Consider the following 23,068-nt stretch of genomic DNA (forward strand, 5'->3'; position numbering starts at 1 on the left):
ACAGGTTGCTACTTTCCTCACAGAAGCTGTAATTTTTTTAAAAAATAATCAAGAAGAATCTCTACAAGCAGAAGCCTCACCTCATACTCTGTCTTGATGCACCAGATGTAACACAGCTATATCTACTTCAGTGGCACCCAGGTAAGCAAGTTTGCTTACAGCTAATCAATCATCTTTATAAGGTATGAGCTTCCAACCATTTATTACATGTCACTTCTGCAGAAACCAGGTCATGCAATTTAGTCAAAAGGAATCCTTCTCCCTGGACTTGAGGCCAATTTGTAGAGTAAAACACATGTGCCAAAATTACGAAGAGGAAGACACCATATACAAGTGTTATATGCTAAATGCTGGAAGCTTCTAAGTCAGCGGTTCTCAACCTGAGGGTCCCCAGATGTTGTTGGACTACAACTCCCATCATCCCTGAGCTCTGGCCTTACTAGCTAGGGGTGGTGAGAGTTGTAGTTCAACAACATCTGGGGACCCACAGATTGAGAAAGGCTGTCTAAGTCAAGATGAGTGGGCAGCAGTGCTTGGTCTTAAGAGAAGAACATAGCTATAGAAGACATAAAGTAAAACTAGTAGAATGGAGAGAACCAGTGGGGCACAGTTATATATGGATACAAACTACAGCAGGGGTGTGAAACTTTTTTCAGCTCAAGGGCACGTTCCTTTCTGGTAACTTTCTGGGGGCCACATGCCAGAACTAGCTGGGGCCAGACACACAAAAAAGGCAGAGAAATGAATGTATATGTTACCTTTGTACAGTCAGGTAGTTTCTACACTTACTCACACACCCATCTCTATGTTTCATCTAGGTAAGAAAGAGGCATTAGCAGAGTCCAAGGACAAACACAAACACTCAAGGGGTGTGTGTGTGTGTGTGTGTGTGTGTGTGTGCAAGATCTGGGGAAAGTCCCAAGGGCCAACTAAAAGGGTTTGGAGGATTGCATTCAACCCTAGGACCTCAGGGAAGGGTGCACTGGAGGTGGTATCAAAGAGAACACAAGAGTTCAACCATCTAGAAGTCCCCCAAAAGGCAAACTCTTCTACAAAGATCACTGATTAATTTAATTCAGGGGATGTATGATCACCCCCTCCCAACTAAAATGCCCAGGGTGACCTGGAGACTGAAATAAAGGGGGCACCTAAAGGAGGAAGTGTCATAATAATGGCCAACCTCCAACTACCCTCACAGATTGGAGCATGCATACACCCAATCACAACCAAGAGGTAAAATTTCCAGATACCCTAAACCCTAAACTGCCTTAGAACAGTTTGGGTCATGGAACTGACCAGAGAGATGGCAACCCTCAACTCAAGTGGCGCCCAAGACCTTGTGTGAGATGTAAGTGTTGTTGAACCAATTTGAAACAGTGATCACAGTGCCATGTAAGTGGACAATTACTAAGAAAGTCCAACACCATCATATTTGACTTCAAAAGTGGAAACTTCCCCCAAAATGAGGGGTTGCTTATAAGACAGTGGAATGGCAAAGTCAAGAGGGTCAAATCTCTCCAGAATGGTTTGGGGCTGTTTAAAACCACAAAAACAGATTGGCTAGAATGTACAGTGCAGATCAGTAAAGGTACCACCAGGGCCAAGAGGATGGCAGCATAGTTAATGAGCAGAGCCATGGAAGCTATTAGAGGTAAGAGGACTTCCTTCAGGAAATGGAGTTCTGTCCAAATGAGAAGAACAAAAAGGAACATAAACTTTAGCAAAAGAGTTGTGAGCAGACCACGAGGGATTTTTAAAAAAAGAATTTGATGAATACTTCGTTAAAAACATAAAGAGGCCAACAAGTAAACATTTTTTAAATACATGGCTGTTGGGTAACAAGTGAGTCAAAGGTGTGCTGAAGGAGGAAATGTAACTGCAGAGAAGCTGGATGAATTCTTTGCATCTGTCTTCACAATGGAAGTTCTCCAGAGTTTCAGACAGGAATCTTTCCCAGTCATAACTGGAGATACCAAGGATTAAACATGGGACCTTCTGTATGCAAACACGTGCCCTGCCACTGGCTATGGTCTCTTTCTTCGCTGTGTGAGGTAGAGAAGCATGGAATATTCATTGCCTGGCTCAAGCAAGGTCAGAACAGATATTGATTTGCTGGCAAACTCAGCTGCTTCTCAGCTGAGGCAGAATCAGGACTTTATTTCCTAAAAAAAGAAAAAGAAAAAGAAAAGAAAGCTCACACAAGCCCTTATGATTAAAAGAATCAATGCCAAAATCAGCAGCCAGCAGAAACTGCTAGTCTGGAAAGAAGACCTTGACATTGTAAAGGAATTATTCCAAAGGACAAGGTTGCAAAGGAGATCTGGTCTGAGAGCTTTCTATGGGCTGGAGCTGAAAAAAAGCATTGCAGCTTTGTGCTGGCACATACAGATCTGGGGGTATTCTTCTAAGGTTTTTGTTGTTTTTAATGGGGGGCATTGTGGATGAACCGTTACAGCTTATAGCATTCTGGAAGATCTTTAAGAGCCTAGTTAAGTAATAGAAACAGAATTTAAATATAGGGCAGGATCTAGTATATCTAAAACCCTTAAATTTTGTGCAAGTCAGTGTCCAGGGAAGAAAAATGGTGAGAGTGGGCCATGAAATCAGAAGCAAAGAGGCTTCTGAGTTTTCAAAACACATGTGGGATCATAAGAGAAATTAAAGGCATATTTCAGTACCTGTCCCAATAACCTTTCAAGTAGCCTACTACAGGTACCACAGGCAGAGAGATTTAATAGCACTCTTGGATTCAAGGAAAATATGAGAATCCACAGGCTGGCCTTGACATGGCCTGTACTTCTCTTGCTTCTCTCTCATCTCATGCTTGCTTTTCAGTTCTGTGAACCAAGCGCCAAGTCACCTTTCCCAAGAGACAGACAGGGTGCAGAAACTTGTATTATAGCTGGGATTACTAATTGTTGGTCCTTCAGATGTTACTAGACTACAACTCTCAACTATTGGCCATGCTTGGAGGTGCTGATGGGAGTCAAACAACATCTGGAGGGTCTAAGGTTTCCCATCCTTGCATTATAGCATTAACTAGGGTGGCCCATACAAGAAGATTAAAGCATAATAAAAATCAGAATTGAATGCTTATGTTCTTTACACTCTCTTAAACTAATGTTTATATATTTTGTTGTTTAGTCATGTCCGACTCTTCGTGACCCCATGGACCAGAACTTTTATATATATTTCTAGTCAATTATAAGTAAATAGTTTTCCACTGTAACACTCTCTTGCTGCTAAGGTTTTCCTGAGATGCTGGGTCAAGTGCATTGCAGATGCAGAACAGCTCAAACACTTTTGTGATCCATTTTTTATTCCAGTTCCATTACAGTGGTACCTCAGGTGAAGTACTTAATTCGTTCCGGAGGTCCGTTCTTAACCTGAAACTGTTCTTAACCTGAAGCACCACTTTAGGTAATGGGGCCTCCTCCTGCTGCTGTGCCGCCGCTGCACGATTTCTGTTCTCATCCTGAAGCAAAGTTCTTAACCCGAGGTACTATTTCTGGGTTAGCGGAGTCTGTAACCTGAAGCGTATGTAACCTGAAGTGTATGTAAGCCGAGGTACCACTGTATCTATATCTTTTACTTCAAAGAAAACTTCCAAACACTCCAAAATATTTATAGACTGAAAGGATACAAGTAAAATACAAGGTATCCTGGGCATATAACAGAAATACATTAAGAGGCCTTTCACCAAGAATGTGCATGGTAGACATCAGACCATAAAATAGCTTGCATTTTTTTTTTTTTTGCCAAATTTAAATCCTACCATGGAGTACCAGTTCCAAAAGAGCAACCATGATTATTCTTGCTGCCATAAAGTCAAGCTAATGAACTCTGTCGCCTTTGAGTACAAAAAGAGACCGCCTCTTCCACCATGTACAAACTGCAACATCTGAGATCAATGAAATTATTGCTTGGTTTCCCCTACTTGGTTTCCAGAAAATATAAGGGAAATGCACATGGTCTGCAAAAGAGGGGCACAGCCTTGGGGACACATGCTTCCATCTAATCAGGATTCTCTTGCTAACTAGGATTTGAAACGAGAGGTCGAAGTAGTTTTACACATCCTAACTGCATCAGTGAGATATAAGCCACAGCTAAGTCAACAAGGGAAAGGATGGAATATGCACTCCCATGGCTGGTTCCTGATTTACAAATCATGCTTTGCAGGGAACCAGTGTTGTGCCTGCATCAGAACTTAATTTGTATGTGACACTTAAATCACTAATTATAACCCATCCTGAGCCTTAGGAATTGGCTTGGACTAGAAGTCTAAAAAGAAAAATACATTTTGCCTGCTATTAGCCACCCAATATGCACACAGGGAGTAACAAGATTCCATATTTCTGTTTATGATGCTGAAATAGTTCTTCCACAAATTGTATTTAAAAAACCACTATTCCTCTGGGAGGAGCTGTATGGAGAATATTGTCCACAGCAATTTATAAATAATACAAACAGTTCAGGCTGGGTGAGCTTTCTTTAGAAGCTTCCCTGCTGTCCAGGGACTTCTATTTTCTTTTCTTCACTTTCCTTTTTACAGCTTACTTTATAAACTGTGTTCTCTCTGGGAAATGTGTATCTGCAGACTGCCACAGTCTCCACACTCATGAACACAAGCATTAAAAGTCTGATATCTGCTCCAAGCACAGGCGTTATTAGGCCCGAGGAACAGGAACTGATGGATGGCCGATTACATATACCAAACAGCGCTTGAAACTCCCATTGTTCTGGGCACATTTTGCAATAGAGAATTTCATTAGCATGAGCAGTTTCTGAGCTCTGGACGCAGTACTGTGCCTAAGGTTTCAGAGTAAAACTGCAGAGTGGAAGGAAAGGAGGACCTTTTTATGCCTCCCCACTTCCAGCTACTCTCTGAAGACTTAATATTCTTAAGAATATTAGAGGGGTGGGGAGGGGAAGGACTAGACCATTTGAAAAATGAACATAATATTTTAGCTGAAGTTCATTGGTTTTCAGCTTTGTATTCTTGTTATATAAAAAAAAAGCGTACCTAGGCATTCCGTTGTTGTGCCCATAACCTAGGTTTAAGGTGCCATTTAGCTCCTAGCTATCATATCTCAGTTTCTAACACTGATACCAAACCCCTTCTCTACAACTTCCATAGGCTTCCTGAAATTATGGCGTGTGTGTTGGGCAGCAACCACAAGAAGGTCAGAAAAAGATGAGGGAAGAATCCATGAAGCACCTTGCAATTCCTGGGCCATTGCCCTGCTTGTACCATGTTGTTAATTCTTTGGGAACAATAAGCAATTCAGGCCCAGTGTTGTAGAGCAGACTGAATACGGGCATTTCAATGGGAAAACCCAGATCCAAACACTTTAAGCCTCTCACTCTGCTACCCTCAAAGAGTCAACATAGGGCAACTACCCGGGAAGGAAAATGAGGGCAAGCGAGTCAGGCGAAAACTGTGGTATTGATACAACACCCAGGCCTAGACAGCACATAGTTAAATTATGGAACTCATTCCCATAAGAGGAAGTGGTGGCCACCAACTTAAATTGTTTTAAAATAGCTTTTGGCAAATTTATGAAGGAGAGGGCTATTGATGGCTTTTAGCCATGATGGCAATGCTCTGCCTCTACAATTGGAGCAATGCTTCTGAATACCTGTTGCTGGAAACCACAGTTATTGTGCTCAAATCCTGCTTGCTGGTTTCCCACAGGCTTTTGTTCAGACACTGTGAGAACAGGATATCGTACTAGATGGGCCATCGGCCTGATCCCTCTTATGATCCATCAGCCTGCAATCTATGCCAAAAACTGCCAACACCAGAAGGGACAAATAAGAGTATGTCTTCTTATGTTAGTTTTGCAAAGTTTAGGCCTGGGCAATATATTGATATATCACCTGGGACCGGTGTGAGGAGCAGGCCGCAATGTCAGGTTCGCTCAGCGGTATATCGCTGGTGAAACTGCCACCGCTCTAAAGTCTCTCTGCTAGCAGCGCCCGCTGGGGGAAGTCAGGCACTGCTAGCAGAGGGACTCAGGAGCGATGGTGGTTTCACCAGTGATATATCACTGAGTGAAACCGCCATCCCACACTGCCCTCATACAATAGAGAGGGATAAACAAGCTATAGCGGCAAGGCACCGATACAGCTTGTTCCTCCATCTACATTTTTAACTGCTTCAATGTAGAGCTGCCCTTGCCTCAGTAGAGCAGTTAAAGGAGCCTCCAGGCCGGCGCTGGCTCCCACAAGCCAGAAGTGGGGTGGGGGCTCCGTGAAACTGCTCAGCTGAGGGGAATGCGGTGGCTGCTCCCCACAGTGAGCAGTTAAAGGAGCCCCAATGCTCTGCCCACTTGCATGTGAGCAGCAAGAACACCTGGGCTATCTCAGCTGGTGGGGGGGGGGAGAACCTTCCCTCTCCCCAGCTGAGCTGTGCAAACAAGCTGCATTGTGCCAGCCGTGAGCCTGGGTGAAACCGCCTCAGCTTTTGAGGTGAGAACTGAGGAAGTTTCACCCGGTGTCTCGCAGGCAGAGGTCAATGCACCTAGTTTTTTCAACACTGCAGTATACTGTCAAACCTCAGTGTTTGGCTGACGATACACCACAATGTTGAAAAGCTGATATTGTCCAGCCCTAGACCAGTTAGACCAATATTCTGGTATTTTCATTTTGATTGCACATACTCAATTTTTCTCCACCACCCTCCGTTGCTGATACGCCTTTTGAATAAACCGCTTAACTGGATTTCTGAGCTGTGCTGGTTTGTTAACACACTCAGAGGATGGTTGTCCCAACCGCTGCTCCACTGCTGGCTGTTAAAATGCCTGGTAAAACATGAGGGAGATAGGATGAAGTTGGAATTCTTGGAATTCTTGGATGAAGTTGGACACTTGGAATTCAGCTGGCTGTTTGCCTGCTCCTGAGTAGACAACCACAAGACAGTGGGAATCCTGCACTTCTTGTCCTAGGTAACATATAACCATGTAGTAACAAGCAGAGAGAGAGAAAGCTGTTGCAATTTATCTCTTTTTAACCTGGAAGTCCTTGTGAGAAACTAACATCATCATGCAGGATAGATCTCAGGATCTTATGGGTGGAAATGTAATTCACAAGAAGAGCAAAACAAAGGCCAATGGTTTTTGCTCACCCTAACACACACACACACACACACACACACACACACACACACCCCACAAAAAAGGCTGACTTAAAGGGTTGTAATCTCCCCTGCTTTGTTTCAAACCCTCCACAAAATTTGCCCAAGAGTTCTCCTTTAACATTCACCCCAGATCACAGCTAAACATTATGGAAGAATATTTCTACTCCTGTGACAAAAAGAAAAGGAGTATAGTTATTGGGGTGGTGAAAAGTATGTATCAAAATTGTGAATCATTCCCGCTTCAAGTACTTTGAGATTATCCTATTTTATCCTCACAGCCGTACTGAGAGTTAGGTCAGGCCAAGTAATAATGCCTTGTCTAAAGCTGCTCACTAAGCCTCATGACTGCAAAGGGATGTGAACAAAGGCCCCATAGACCAAGCCCAACAGCCTATCCATTACAGCATACTGCCAATTTTTATAGGGGTAACACTCATGCATTCTCTTCCCTACCCCCATTGCTATTGTGGGACTAGTCATTCTGAATGCAACAACTGTCCACACAAACACTGGCTCCTCTGGGATACCCAGAAGATCTGAAGGAGTGTTATTAACAATTCAGAATACCAGAACACCAGCACAGATACGCAAACTATATTGGTGTCAGAGCATTGCTGCTTCTAGTAGGTGTTCTAACAATGGTGTGAACTCTCCTGCTATTTAAGAACCAAGATGACTAAAAGTATTGTACAAAGCATTAAGCAATCGCTGTGTATAAGGAATGCAACCTGTATTTCACAAACAAGACAGGAATGTTGTCTGACTGAGAGATGGGCACATGGTAGCAATTAGGAAAGGGAAAAGGTTGGGCAACAGGTCTAAGGAGTAATCTTAGTACTTTATTGATCTACTGTATGAGATTAATTAGATTTATGACTGGCTACATACGAAAAGAATCCTGAAGGAATTTACAGGGGTAACATACCACATCCAATAAAAATCTATTAAAACAAAATATACTGAAAGTGTTAATCCAAATCACCCACCAGCGGGCTCTGACACTGTTTTCTCTGCACTTTTTGGTTCCACCATTGGGGGTGTGTGTATTCTTTTCTCCACAACTTTACACTACCCGAAAGCCCTTGCTTGGAGACGGAAGACCAACCAAGTCCCTGCAGATAGCATTCCACAAATGCAGAGTTGGGGGCACAGAGAACACCCTCTTTACAACAATTAGAAAGGGATATATCTAATGCTAGTCAAACACAGAGTAGATCCACTGAAAATACTTGGGTCCATTAATTTCAATGGGTATACTCATAATCTAGCTGGATACAAACCAAAGCTCTTTCGCCATTCTCCCTAAATTTGTAAGTGTGAGGAATATAAAAGGACTGAAAGTGCTGATCAGCTGACAAGCATGACCAACCAAGTGAGGTACACCTACCCTCTTTTAGGGAAAAAAACTCCAGTGCCAAAATGTTGTCAATGTTCAGTTCAAACAGTCTGATGAAATTTAGGAGTTTTTTTGCACTTGGATTCGAGAAACTGTTACCTTTATTAATACCTGAAAATGACTTATAATGAAATAAAGCAACATTAATTCTAACCCATCAAAGATATGTAATGTCACACCACAATTCCCATGATGAACTGATAATGTTTTTTCTATTGTATAGTGATCTGATCCAATGCAGCAGCATGAAAAGGGCACAAAAGGAAAGAGATCTTCACAACTGCCCTCTTCCTGGAGAACTGCCAAAGTAAGAGCTTGAACATCTTCCAGAAGCATTTTTAAGACTTTCCTTTTCAGGCTGACTTTTTGCAGCTAAGGTTAAGCCGGCATGGTGAATGAGGATGTACATACTTAAATGGGGTTTTGAAATCCTGGTTCCATTGTGTGTGTGTGTGTGTGTGTGTGTGTGCATTTAAAAATGATAAACATACTCCACAGGTTAAAATGTTCCTTTAAAAACATAATTACTAGGGTTGTGTGCATGCTATCATTCAATGTAAGCATGGGTTTGTTAAAAGGATATGTAGTCTGCTTTTCAATTAAAAAAAAGAAGAGTTAATTAATACAGAACAATAAAAACAATACAAAGGATCGACCCTCAAGAGAGTGATACCCAAAGGCAGAAACAACAATCCCCTAATATCACCCATCAAGGTAGGAGAAAAGGTTTAAGGAAAACCACTGCAGTGCAGTGCCCCCACTTCCAACCTCTACGTCCAATTCAAAGGGATACAATCATCAATGGCAACAGGTCACAAACATGCTCATTGTTCACACTGGCAAATACATCTTCCAATCAGTATCAGGGTGAGTCCCCATCCTTCTCCAAGCCTAAAGGACAGAACTCTTGCTGATGGCATGCAAAGTTTTGGAGTCCTCTGAGAAGCAGCAAGGTGTTTTGCTGCTTTCTGAGCATCTCATGGACTCATTATGTTAGGGGAGGCAGAGGACAGGGTTTCACCAACTGCAGCCAGAGTGCACCTCTAGGTCCGCATGTTGCCAGTTAAGATCCCACCCACCTTAAGTGAAGGCAGTTAGTGGTGAACACAAATCTTGGCTGGCTAATGACAAGCAAAATTAATGGACTTCTGATAGATGGTACCAAAAATTGCTGAGAAATTAAGGGAAATCAACTTATCTTTCTCCCAGCAAAGATCATCAGCTACGGTAGTAAAATTAGTAGGGGTCCCAAACTCCAGCAACAAAACTGACTGAAGAGGGTCATGTTAAGCAAAGTCATCTTGATGAGTCTGGAATTGCTTGGCCAGAGCAATTTTTGATTATTCTTGGTCATAAAAGCAAGCCGAACATTGGCTTCCCCAGGCTCTTTATCACTAGCCATGATGGATAGGGGTCAGATAGGCACGTCAAATGTACTGATCCAAAAGCCCCCTTCACACCCTTGGCTGCCAGCACTTGGAACTCCTCCAATAAAACCTACCCAACACCCATGTGGTTGACTCAGAAAAATGGGTGGAATCAATCTGGAATGGATGCAAATGATTTCATCCACAGAACCTGTCATAGAAGGCCATGAGTTAAGCCTTCCAGCAAAGGAGACACAGAATGGTAAAGCCCCAACTGTACAAAACCTTGCACTCAGAGGCGGTGAAATCCACAGATTTCTACTCCACTGTCACTGTGAGGAAATAAATCTTTCACCGGGCTGTTTGATTGACATTGCTACAACTTTTCATCCAAGTGAGTTCAAATACATTCCTGCCACCTCATTATTACCAGCTGGGCCTGCTTGCCAGCTATGACCATTCCTGGACATGGATAGCCTGACCATGGCAGTCCATGGACTGGCAACCTCAAAGCTAGATTACTGAAATGCATCTATATGAGGCTGCCCTTGGACCTGGTTCAGAAGCTCCAGTTGGTGCAAAATGTGGTGGCCAGTCAGCTGATGGAGCAAATGACCAACAACATGTGGCATCATTGTTAAAACATCTCCCCTGACTACCCATCTACTACTGAGCCAGGTTCAAGGTCCTTGTATTAATTTTCAAAACCCTGAACAACTTAGGTCCAGGGTACTTAGGGACTGTCTGAACCCTTAATATCCCAACTCGATTACTAAGATCATCTGCAGGAGTGTCACTGGTCATCCCCTGAGTTGGTGAGGCTCATCTGACAGTGACATGACACTGAGCCTTTAGCATCATCTTTCAAAAAGAGATTCAGCAGGTGCCTTCCGCTTTAACCTTTAAGTATCTGCTGAAAACATTTCTATGCCACCAAGCTTATGGAAACAATTAAGAAAACAGATTCCTGTAATAGTTAACTGATTATTTCTGGCATTTTTTTACGTGTTTTTGCATATGTGTGTGCGTGCGCGTTATAAACCACTTTAGATTTTTTTAAAAATGAACAGTGGCATACAAGTACTTTTATAAATATATAGCCCACAGTTTTCCCTTAACCACCACAAGTTCACACTTCTAATGCCACTGAATCTGTTCAGGGATAGCACACAGTAGCTGCTCAAAGGTCAGACTGGCCTTTGTCCCATGATCAGATACTGGACAATACTTTTTAACACAGCTTTTGAATAGCAAATCATTGCTACAATGTGGCACATAGCCAGACACTCATGGGGCTGTAGCCAATTAAACAGATCTGCTAGTGCAAGGATTTCTGATTGTGCAACAGAACCTCCCGCAGGGTGCAGGGAGAGAAAATGGGAAGTTCATTTGTGCAAGGGCAAATCCTTGTGCTGGTGGATCTATTTAGAGTAATACAGCCCAAGATAGAGAGATCTAGGCACCAGGGCCACGGAGACCCTTGAACATAGACATGAAAGTATGCACCCCTGTAATTCAAGTACAACTGGATTTAGAAAAATGTCATCATTTAATCAATTGATGATTTGGGGTGCTATAATTACCTTTCTAGTCAAAATAGAGATGCTCAATTAAACACTGCAATGCACGTACACAAGGGTATAATTTCATTTAATCCAATGTGATTTCTTGGTATTACTCTTTGTGCTAAACTTCGTACTTATATCACAAAGTGGACAGCTTTCATTAAAGGCTTGACCATGCTACACACTAGGGAGGTGGCATCTGGAAATCAACTGGGATCAAATTGTAATATTTTATACAATGCTAGTTTGCAACTAGCTGTGAATGTGTATAATCTGAAAGGAAGAGGACATATGAGGCAATAAGTCATGTTAAGGTGGACTCACAACATTCACATGTGACTAAAAGCCTAAAGGAAAGCTAAATGCTGAATAGGTATAATTAGAAAAAAGGCCTTAATTTACAAACTAGAGCTTTAAAGAGGGCTTTAAACATTCAGCTCAGAACCAAAACTTAAAGCCTGGGCAATGTTCTTAAACCAAGAATGCTGACTGTGCCACTGCTGCCAGACCACTACCGCTTCTACTGCTGTCTCCCACCGCTGTGGTGAGGCCTTGCAGCCTGCTACTGATTTTGCTACCACCGCCAGGCCACTGCTTTAATTGCCACTGCCGCTATTGCCACTGCTGCAGCAAAGTCTCATAGGCTGCTACTGCTGTTGCCTCCCACCACCACGACAAGGCCTTGCAGGCCATCAGCACTTCTGCCACGCTGCCATGAGGCTTCACAAACCACAGCTGTGACTGCTGCCACCAGGTCAAATATTATGAAACAGTTATTACAATGTAAACTTCAAACTGGTTTTAGACAATATATCCCTCTGTCACCCAGTCCTAGTGAGCATCAAAATCACCTGCTAAAACAGAGGCTTATTTACTGTCATTTTAGCAGGTGACACTATGCAAATTTGCATAGCACCCCCTGTGAATGGATGGAGAACCACTCCCTTTTAGCAGCACTTTGCAAGGTGTTTTGAAGTCCCCTCTTCAGGACTTCAGAGTATCTTGAAAAGGTGGGTGACCCTGCACACCTGTCAAATTTGGTCTGCAAAGCTGATCCTAAAAAGGATTTGGCCCATGGAGCCAGGATGTTTCCCCACACCTGTTGTAGAGTCTGTGTACTTCCTGCATAGAATTACCACCACAGGTTAAAGTGGGAGTTTGCTTAATCCCCAAATATATGCTCCTGTGAGAAAGACATTGTGTTTGCAGAAAAGGAGCCTTTACATATGAGTTGTGGTGAATAACTACAAAAAGGGAGTTACTTTAACAGAAGAGGTGCGTGATGAGATGGGCTCCATACATACAAAATACCATGCACTTATTTAGATTAAATCGTTTTGAATAACCAGTTTTTCCAAGGAAATGGCAGTGCAGTTTAGAATCCTAGTCTACCTGTAAGTGTATGCATTACACACTTTCATCACTGCAAGTACATGCAGCCCAAACACTGAATCACAGTATCGTGCAACAAACTAACTATTTAAAAAAAGTCTTGTCGGAGATCTAGCATTCCAATTGTCTCTACAATTTGGGCTCTTTAAAGGAGGCATAAATAATTGATTATTAATAATAATCAATTATTATTACTCACTACCATCAAAATACCCTCCAAAATTTCCTGGATAAAGTGTTTAAGTTAACAGTCAAAATCTAAATCACTTGCAGTATAGCATCCTTTAGAAATTAACCAGTCTGGATCCTGAAGGGCATTTGTGACTTTTGAGTTATATCAATATAACATTCCCAAGTACAGCAATTGTGAGGACATCTATGTTGACCAGAAACAGATTTCACATCCGGGGGGGGGGGGGCAGACTTGTTACAACAAAGAGTGTTCTGTGGTACCTTCATCCTTCATGATTTAACAAATTTATTATAAATTTTGTGGACCGCAGTCCATTCATTTGATGCATGAAGTGTAATTGTGAATTGGTAAGCACTGGCAAACACATGGCTGAGGGGAGCAAAGTCAAATGGAAATGAAATTCATAATGAACAGTGCCTCAAAGCAAGATAATTACAGTGACCAATTAACAAGGCAGTGTTGATGACAGCACCAACATCTTGGCATTGGTATCCAATTAACATATGTATTGAATTGTAATTCATCTGTTTCATGCTGGACTTTCCCTTTAGAGATCTTTGGGTTTTATATTCATGTGTGATTTACATCTAATGCTACTTCAGCCACGTCAGATCAGCCACAGAGCATTCCTTAAGTGACCAGGGAAAGCTGCCACCCCACTGATATTAAACAGTGTTCATACTCCTGTTCCTCTCTCACCAATTCCCCTCTCAGTTCTGACAGTATACGAGTTACAGGTGCATATGCTCAACTATATCAACATGGCTTCTTCACTACTAGAGTGGAATAGAAACGATTAAGTATTGGTTTTTCTCTTGCTGTAAACCGAGGCCATTGTCAAAAAGTAAGGAGGCAGCCTACTGAGCAGTACTCTATTGTTTGCTTTGCTGCAGAGCTAAGTGATTATTTTCTCCACAGGAGCCACACCTTCAGAACAGACATTCTTAACAAATGTTCTCATTCTGGTACAGAGACCAACTAGCTTTCTTCCACAAAAGAGGGGAGGGTGTTCCTTATTACTGTAATGACCTGATTGTGACAAGCAGACACGAGGAGTAGGAAAACAATGCTTAATGGACAGCCCATATGGTACCAATTCATGATGTAAAAATAGGTGATTGCCCAAAAGGCTTGCAAGCATAACATTATTTTAAAAATGTCTTGAAAACCACATGCAGTTTGAAATATTTCACTTAACCTCTTAAGTGATTGGGAACATAAATTTCAGGAGAGATTTGTGTATATAACACCATAGCTCTCAAAATATATAGATAGCCTCATAAGGAACTAGGTCACAGAAGTTAAGAGTTCAGAGAGTGAGAGTTTAACTGGGTGGTCTATGACTAGACAATACATCCTGCGGATCACCAACTTGTGGAGAGTGCCTTGCTTTAAGCAGAGGCAGGGCACACATACAATTAAGACAGTCATACCCAGCTTGAGGACTACTTCTGCAAAGATGATGTTCTTGATTTGAGGAAAAACTACTTTTAGGTGAGGCAGGGAAGGAAATGGTTTAAATTTGTATGAAAGCAGGATGTTTGGCTCTGACCATTTTCTACCCCTGCAATTGCATTTCAAATGGATGGCTTACACAATTACTACTTTCTGGAGGAAGGTTCACACAGTGGTGCAGCCATGTACTTCTAGACCAGGGGTCAGCAACCTTTTTCAGCCGTAGGCCGGTCCACCATCCCTCAGACCATGTGGTGGGCCGGACGGTATTTTGAAAAATAAATAAAAAATGAACAAATTCTTATGCCCCACAAATAACCCAGAGATGCATTCTAAATAAAAGCACACATTCTACTCATGTAAAAATACCAGGCAGCCCCACAAATAACCCAGAGATGCATTTTAAATAAAAGGCCACATTCTACTCATGTAAAAAACACGCTGATTCCAGGACCGTCTGCGGGTCAGACTGAGAAGGCGATTGGGCCGCATCCGGCCCACGGGCCTTAGGTTGTCTACCCCTGTTCTAGACCTTGTACTAAATGGTCTTACGGGAAGTGGGGACACCTTATATGACCCTGAGTATCATCTCTCCACCTTGCGTCACTTCATTCATTGCAAGTGGTTAAATATTCCAGCATTGTTAGAGCAAAAGCACAAACAAAGCAGCTTGAAAACGTTGATAAAATAAGAAAATACAGAACATGCAGTTGTGATATTTAAACTCGCTTAAATCACTGCACTATCCTGACTACAGGAAGAAAATGCAATTTGATTCTGCTGCCTTGATGGGAATGCACAAACTTTGTTCTAGAAAAACAGTATTGTATATTTTAAAGTTGAAAAAAGAATCAAATTAGCATCTGCAATCATGTACTTGTCTGGTCAGCCACCTCTAGCATACAAAAAGCTTAAAATAAGTGGAAGGATGGAAGGATGCTACAAATATAGTATCAGGCCTGGTGGGCTTTGGCATGCCCATGCCAGCCCAGGTGTTGATACCTGGCTTCTTTGCCACTTCTATATTCATATAGAAGCCTTTGACCAGTCCAGGAGCAGAGTCACACCATGCATTTAAAGCACATTCCACATCAATTTAAGGCACATGGCTCTCCCCCCCAAAGAATCCTGGAAAGTGTAGTTTGTTAAGGTTGTTGGGAATTGTAGCTCTCTGATGGTGGAACTACAGTTCCCAGGATTCTTTGGGGGAAGTCATGAATATTAAATGTGCACTGAATATGCTTTAAATGTATGGTATGGATGTACCCCAGGTGACCTTTCTTTTAATTCTGAAGATGTTTGACTTGGCTACTGTTTGATATTATTTTATTGCCCAAGCATTAACAGATTTTTATCTGCTCTTCAATTCACAGGTAAGGTGTTATTTGACTAAAATCATTCATTGATTTCAATGGTTCTTCTCTGAGTATGATTCTGTTGGGTACCACCCATCATTATGTATTTTTAGTGTGCTTTTATTCTGGTTATTAGCTTCCTTGAGTCTGTGGACAGAAATGAAGGATACTGAAAAAGCAAACAATTTCTGTCAGATCATCAAACATACGGAGAGATGTACTACCAGATGGCAGCTTCCCCTGGAGACTCAAAGTCTGACCATCTTTCTGAAGAACTATTTACTCAAGTTATCTTTGGTGGCAACAGGCAAGGGTTCATTTGATTAAAGGGTGGGGCTTAAATGTACACTGCATCTAGTTGTCTGAGTACCTTTGTGTTTTTGTGTTAAGGGCTGGTACAGTGCAGTGGCTAAACTAGCGAACCTCTTAGTTTAGACAACAATGCTCTGTGGCCTCAGGCAAGCCATTTGTCAAAGCACAGTATCTGCAAAAATGGGAATAATACTACAGGCTTGTTGTAAGGATCACCAAGATGTTTGTAAACACTGAAAAGCTCAAATGCACACAAATGTATTGTATATGAGGAGGGCACTGTACCCAACTATTGCCTCTCAGAATCATCTATACTGTCATCTTCATGCCAATTGACTTTGGATGCTCAGAGGTGCCACTGGCTTTCCCCACAATATCTACCAGTGGGAGGCACTCACAGGGTACGCTTCCAAGAATACATAAGTGATCAAATGTCAAATATGAATGCTGCTCTGGGTACTTCAGAACATCTTCCTATCAGCTGGGCAGACACACCCTGCATTTCCCTTGTTATTCAAAAAGTGGAAAGGGGAAATTATACCTGATTAATTTTACTCAGTTTTTCACACTGTTATCTGAAGAAACCATCCCTCCTGCCATGGGACCTACTCAAACACTCCTGAGGCAGAAACTATCTACAGTAAAAAAGAATTTTACAACCACTGTGAAATACTGTGAAAAATAACTTCAGTGTATGTACTGACAGATACTATATATAATCCTTAAAGTTCTACTTGAAACCCTTTTTGAAAAGCAGTGGCTCACGACCTCAACTATTCACACCACTACTGTAAAGATAAGCTGCAAAGAACATGTATCAAGCACACAGATTCAGAAATTATATATAATCTCTCCTATCACACTGCTCATTTTGCACCATTCCACCTACAGCCAATTTATAGAAATCATTGTATGTCTCTAGATCTAATATAATGCTGACTCATATATAATGGCTAGTCTTTTATGCACTATTCCCTACTTTCAAGGGTTATGTAGAGACTAAATTGTAAAGCAGATTGCAAATCATCTTTCTTTGAAAGGCTTTAAAGAAGATTCTATGAGAGATACTTTAGAAATTCCCTCCCCTCCCCGACATCAGATGTTTTCTACGAACACAGTATTTTGAAGGAGCCTGTGAAAGTAACCTACTCCCTCCAGTAAGATTAGTTTGTTAGAATTACTATTTACAAGGTTCTCTGCAATACTACTCAATATACTAGATATGTGACCATATTTTCTGCCACAATTTTCTTCTTTCAACACCTATGCCTGAATATGTCTTGCATAACTCAAAAGCTCAAATCAAAAATCTTGAACATTATCTAGTACTTAATTCTTTTTTCACCATGATACTGTCATTGATAGCTATTTCAGCTAACTATTGTTTAGCAATAAGGGAGGGACATGATCACAAATCACCCTCCCCCAACACTCCACCCTCAACCATGGCTTGATCAACCATGGCTTGATGTCACATCTGATAATTAAGAACACCCCCTAAACACCAGTTAACCATAGTTATTATTTTGGGAACATTATGCCTGTACCCCTTATGACTCTGATCTGGCAGAGAGACTTATTACCTGGTCTATTTTTACTGGAATAGAGGTCTTTAGTTATTACAAGTGCGGGCAAAACATTCCCTAGTTTGAGATGTTTGTACAGATTTGGTGATAAATGTCTTGTGATCAAGTCAGCATCTCTGGGGTTCCCTGCTGCCATAAAACAATGGGAGATCTGATTTAGTGTGTTGGTTTCACTTACATTGAATGAACAAGACTTTTAAAAGTATGTCATGCTAATTTTATGTACTAAGTATCTGAATAGTTTCTCCAAAAGTCAGTTAACTTAAATATTTGCCTGGAGAGGAGAATTCAAGCTGCTACATCCAATGTGGTTTAAGTGTTAGAGTCAAACAAATTCGAATCTTTATTTGGAAATTATCTTTATTAAACTACTTTTAAATAATTTATTAAAACAACTCAGTAACATATAGTCGACTCTCAGCTTATGTGGGGGTTAAATTCCATGGACAGTGCATAAAGCCAAAATCATGTATAGGCAAGACACACTCTCCCTGCACCTCCAAGCACTCTCCCAAGGTGAGTGCAGTGGCAGGTGGGATTGCCAATGTTTGTTTGTTTTAATGGATGCCTGCCCCTATTTATTTGTTTGTTTAAGTTTAAATGCATGTAAGTTGCAAGTCAATTGTATAAAATTATAAAGGGAAAAAAAAAGGTACTGAAAACTATTTTACCATACTAAATTTAGTATCTCTCAAGAGCTGTGTGCATAAGCATGTGCTTTCTAGGGCTAGTCACTTCATAAATAGCCAATTACAACCATGATTTTATATTTCATTAGTATTATATTCATTTCAGTTGCCAAATTTGAACAGTACTCATTTCTAAAAGTGGAACATTTTCCATGGAAAAAATATCACTTGAAAAATTTCCAGAAATGTTTTCACCCCACAGCACTGTAACAATATATTTGGTCTACAAATATTTGCATTAGTAAGTAGTCTCTCTCTGTATACAAGCTGGAAATTAGCTATCGTTCCATTGTATCTAATTACATGTTCTACATAACTCAAAGACTAAAATATTCATTTACTAACAGAAATTGGTCCAACAAAACTCTCTCATATTATTTCCGGTTTCCATTTTTAAATATATCATTGTATGCACATTTTCCCAATTGGGTTATGCCTCCTTTCCTCTCCCTCACAAGAATACCATGTAGACATCTATAATTAGAATAAGCAACCATAACACACACATTTGAATGTTAAGGTTCCCAACTGTACATCTCCCTTGGACACCGCTTTTGGAAAAAAAACATTCCCAGTGCTACCCAAAACACTGTTTATCAGTTCCAATACATACTTTTCACAGGGGAAAGGCCTGGGAATACATTCCCCTTCTCATATAATTAAACAATTAATCTCAATGGGGGGAAAAAATACTAGTGTCAAATCACAAGAACCCCTCCATGTATCTAAACTCTCCCCTCAATTTTCAGATTACAAGATGGTGTAAAAAATAATGAAATTGTTATGTGCAGCTGATTCTTACTTCTGTTCCCTGCAAGTCACAAAACTTCAGTTAGTGACCTTTTTTATTTGGACTCGGTTACCAATCAACATTTTCCTGGGCTATTTAGTCAATGGAAATTAATTCAATGAACATGCACTCTTTTTGTTTAGTTTGCATTCAACTTCCAATAGTACCCATTAAAAGTAAGAGAATGAAACCAAAACATTGCTTTTACCTGTCTCAGTTTCTGGATGAAGACGCCGCTCTTTTTCATTCTGCAGAACTTATCACCTTGTGCCATACGCTGCCTAAGTCATCCAGTACTTTGACTCAGTTACTTTTATTTTTCCTTTCTAGACCAGAAAGTAAAGAAGTAGCTGTGCCCAAAGCAGAAGTTCTTTCTGAGCTGAGCTAGTCTCCTCCCTGTATTCAAGTTATTCCTTGGTCACACTGTTGAAAGATTACACTTGGGCACTTTATTTTCCTCCCTCATGAAATCCCCACAGAAAGAGACTTGAACCATCTTATTGCTCTTATTTGTGTCAACGATGCTGCCTCCTCCGCACTGTGGCTATCAATTCAGGAAAGGGGGGGGGGAGGGACAGCTGTTACGACAAAGAACTGGATGAATCTCTGGCTAGATAGGGTGCTTTTGTGTGATGCCAGATCATGTCAATTATGTGCCATGTTTTCCTGAATAGTTCACTGTTCACCCTTTGCTTGCTCTGTTTGCACTATTTACAGCATCTTCATCCTTCAGGATTCTCCTTTTCAATTTCAGAATAGTAAAGCAACAGTAGTCCTGGACTGTACCACATTTATATATTCTGATATTAAACACATGCACCAACCACCAGTCATGTTTCCTTTAAAGCTATTTAGCAATCCGTTTTGCATAATGTCCACAAACACACAGGGTCAGCACCACACATTGCAAACCAGTCACCCATCCTGTCAAAGAGCTACAGGCTCCACAATGCCCTTTAATCACATTCACATTTGTTACTTCAAAATACCCCAAGGCATCAAAGCTACAGGATCTTCCTTACTCTAAACCCACTATATTGGCCATATGTCAGAGCACATGTATGTGCTCATGTGCATACCTCCCTGACCACTGGTCAGCGTCTGAAAACAGTTGTGATCAATATACAGCTGTCATTTGCTAAGCTGATGTGACCAATACTCATTTTGTCAGCATACAATTTAATGAACTTTAGCCCCACATGGACAGATATACCTATTTACATATTACTTTAAACCCTCAAATTTTGCTCTTTTACAAACACACAGAAATAGACTATGTATTCCACATCCTGGAACACTATGCTCCTCCTTTCTTGCATGCCCTTCCTTTCCCCCCTAGCTGCCCACCTTCCTTTTCCAGACCAGGAAGATCCCCTTTGTCTATATATTAATTAGGCCCTTAGTAGCCATAAACAAACAGCACAAAACTGGTCATGCCAGCAGCATTAAGACTGGTTCCCTGGCCCTACCCTCTCCATTTCATGCTTCTGTCCTTGCATGATTCCCTCCCCGCCCCACCACCCAGTGACATGAAGTCCACAAATACTCCAGAGAATCTCCCACTACTCTGAAGTATCACCCTCCTCCAATCCCCACACCTTTCTCCTGTTTTATCTCCCCCACTTAAGTGGGACATAAACTGGGAGAAGATGACTTTTCTCCCTAGCCAAGGTTAGCTAGCCTCCTGATGAGACCCTTTCCTGCCACTACCTAGGAACTGCAGCCTTTATTTTCTTTACATATACCAAGTAAAGGTTATCTAGAGTCTAGACAGAACATTAGAGCTGTTGAATTTTCCACTGCTCTGCTTCCTGTGGATTGCCTATATGTTCAGCAACAGCAGCCTGTGTATAAGAGTGCACTTAGGATGCACTTGAGGATAAACTGAAAATTAGTTGGACAAGTAATTGAAAAGTGCCATCCCCTTCTAGCAGTTTCTGAACAAAGCTAGAATCTTAACAGTACCTTCCAACCCTCAAGAACCTTCACAGGAGACTGAGGATATCTGTAATATGCCCTTTTAAACAGTCCTGGGAATCTGTTTACACACACACACACACACACACACACACACAACCCTTCCCTTCATTGGTAGGGCATAAATTATGTGGGTAAAGTGTGCCTGCCTTAACACTGTTCAGGAGCCTCCACATGCCTACAACTTGTTTCTCTCCCAATTCTAATCTAGTCCCAGCACACTTCTACAGCAGCTCTGCAACCTTCTTCCATTATCTCTACCACCGCTCCAAACACATACTCTCTAATAACTGATTTTCTTCTGGCTACAACCTGTCAATTCATCCCCATCCCTAAACAACTGAAGAATAGCATTTTCAGGTCAGACCCTGCCCCACCTCACAGTCTGCTCTTCAAGTTCTGGTTAATTTCACCCCACACCCAAAATAATAATAATGCATTAATGTCTATGTTCCTCCACTGTATATAATCAAGGCAGCCCCAATCCTGGGACTTTCACTGCCGCTCCCACAGTGTGCTTAGGCTCCTCCCCTTCCTCTTCAAGCTCATTCTCCACCCATCCTGCCCCACTCCCAGTGGAAGTGGGTGGGATCCCAAACTCTGTTAACGAACCTCCTCGCCCAACTTCCCTACATGTACCGTGGTGCCACTAAGCACACACACCAGACTTCCTAACGTAATATTTCCTTTCCCCTCTAGTGCACATCCTTCCCACAAGCGATATCCCACAGAATGGCACGGGCGGGGCGAGGGAACCCTTCCATCTGCGTAACCTATCACGACTGACTCCACCCCACCCAATATACACAGTGTTTCCCTCTTATTTGCCTCTCTACAGGCTTACCTATTCAAAGACGACTACATACACCTTTCCCAGTTTTGTTCGAGGGAAAGGATCTCCTCCAGCGGAATGCCCTCGCGTCGACGGGAGAAGAAACCACCTTACACTTGTAATCTCCCTCATTGTAATCACGACAGGCAACCCTCCCACCCCCACCCCACTTAGGGGAACTTGTCGCCCTCTCCTTCCGCGGCCAGTTTTCTTCTCTGGTGTCTGGCAGGCGAGGAAAGGGAATTTCCTTCAGCCTCATCTGGTCGCCTCCCTTCCCCCATTTAAAACCCTCCCAGGGGACACACAAACACCGCCCCATCTCTTCGGCCACCGCTTCATCGCCCCTCCAGATCTGGGCCCCCCCCCTTTCTTTGGAGGGGAGGAGGGAGAAACGAGAAGAGGGGAAAGGGAAATATTCGGTGAAATCTAACGCCCCCCTCCCCACTGCCCCATTCATAACCGAACAAACCAGCCCTGCACCACCACCTTCCCTCTCCCCACCCCGGGAAACTTTGGGAAGGCCCAGCCGATGCTCCCTCCGCTCACCTCAAACCGGCTCTTGGTGACTCCGTTCATTTCCCTCCTCATGGTGAAGGCCCTGCGGGGGTCGGCTCGGGTGAGAGCAGGCCAGGCCGAGCCGGGCCTGGCCCCCCCGGCTCCTGAACGGCGGCGTCAGCAGCGGCCGCCCGCTCAGCCCCGCGGCCTCCCTTCGCGCTGCGGGGCTGGAGGAGGAGCAGCAGCCGCGGAGGCAGGAGGCGGAAAGCCCGTCGTCGCCCGTCTGCCTTCCTAGACCAGCGGCGAGGGCCCGGGCGGCGTTAAGGCTCCTCAGCGGGTGCGGTTGAGGGAGGGGGGGGGTCGGCCGGCCGGAGCCCCCTCCGCCGACTAGGCCCACTCCAGAAGGGAGGGGGGGAGCACAGAGAAAGCGAGCGAGAGAGAGTGAGTTCGGCCTTCGTCAACTACAACTACTACTTCTTCTCCTTCTACCCAAAACAAAAACACTCCGCACCTGCCAGCAACAGCG

The 23,068-nt window shown here is 42.5% G+C and overlaps 1 protein-coding gene across 3 annotated transcripts in view; it reads right to left on the minus strand.

Moving 5' to 3' along the window:
- The window catches only part of FBXL20 (F-box and leucine rich repeat protein 20), a 64,981-nt gene extending 41,946 nt beyond the window's left edge, over positions 1-23,035 (minus strand). For 2 of the 3 annotated variants that reach the window (XM_028703918.2, XM_028703916.2), the window contains exon 1: positions 22,594-23,035. In XM_028703918.2, coding sequence (XP_028559751.1) covers positions 22,594-22,635 — 42 coding nt within the window. In that variant the 5' untranslated portion in view covers positions 22,636-23,035. The remainder of the gene's footprint in view (positions 1-22,593) is intronic. The other variant, XM_077917277.1, reaches the window with a different exon arrangement.
- Positions 23,036-23,068: the final 33 nt, after the last annotated feature.

The sequence above is a fragment of the Podarcis muralis genome, chromosome 13 (assembly GCF_964188315.1).
Source record: "Podarcis muralis chromosome 13, rPodMur119.hap1.1, whole genome shotgun sequence".
Lineage (NCBI taxonomy): Eukaryota > Metazoa > Chordata > Lepidosauria > Squamata > Lacertidae > Podarcis > Podarcis muralis.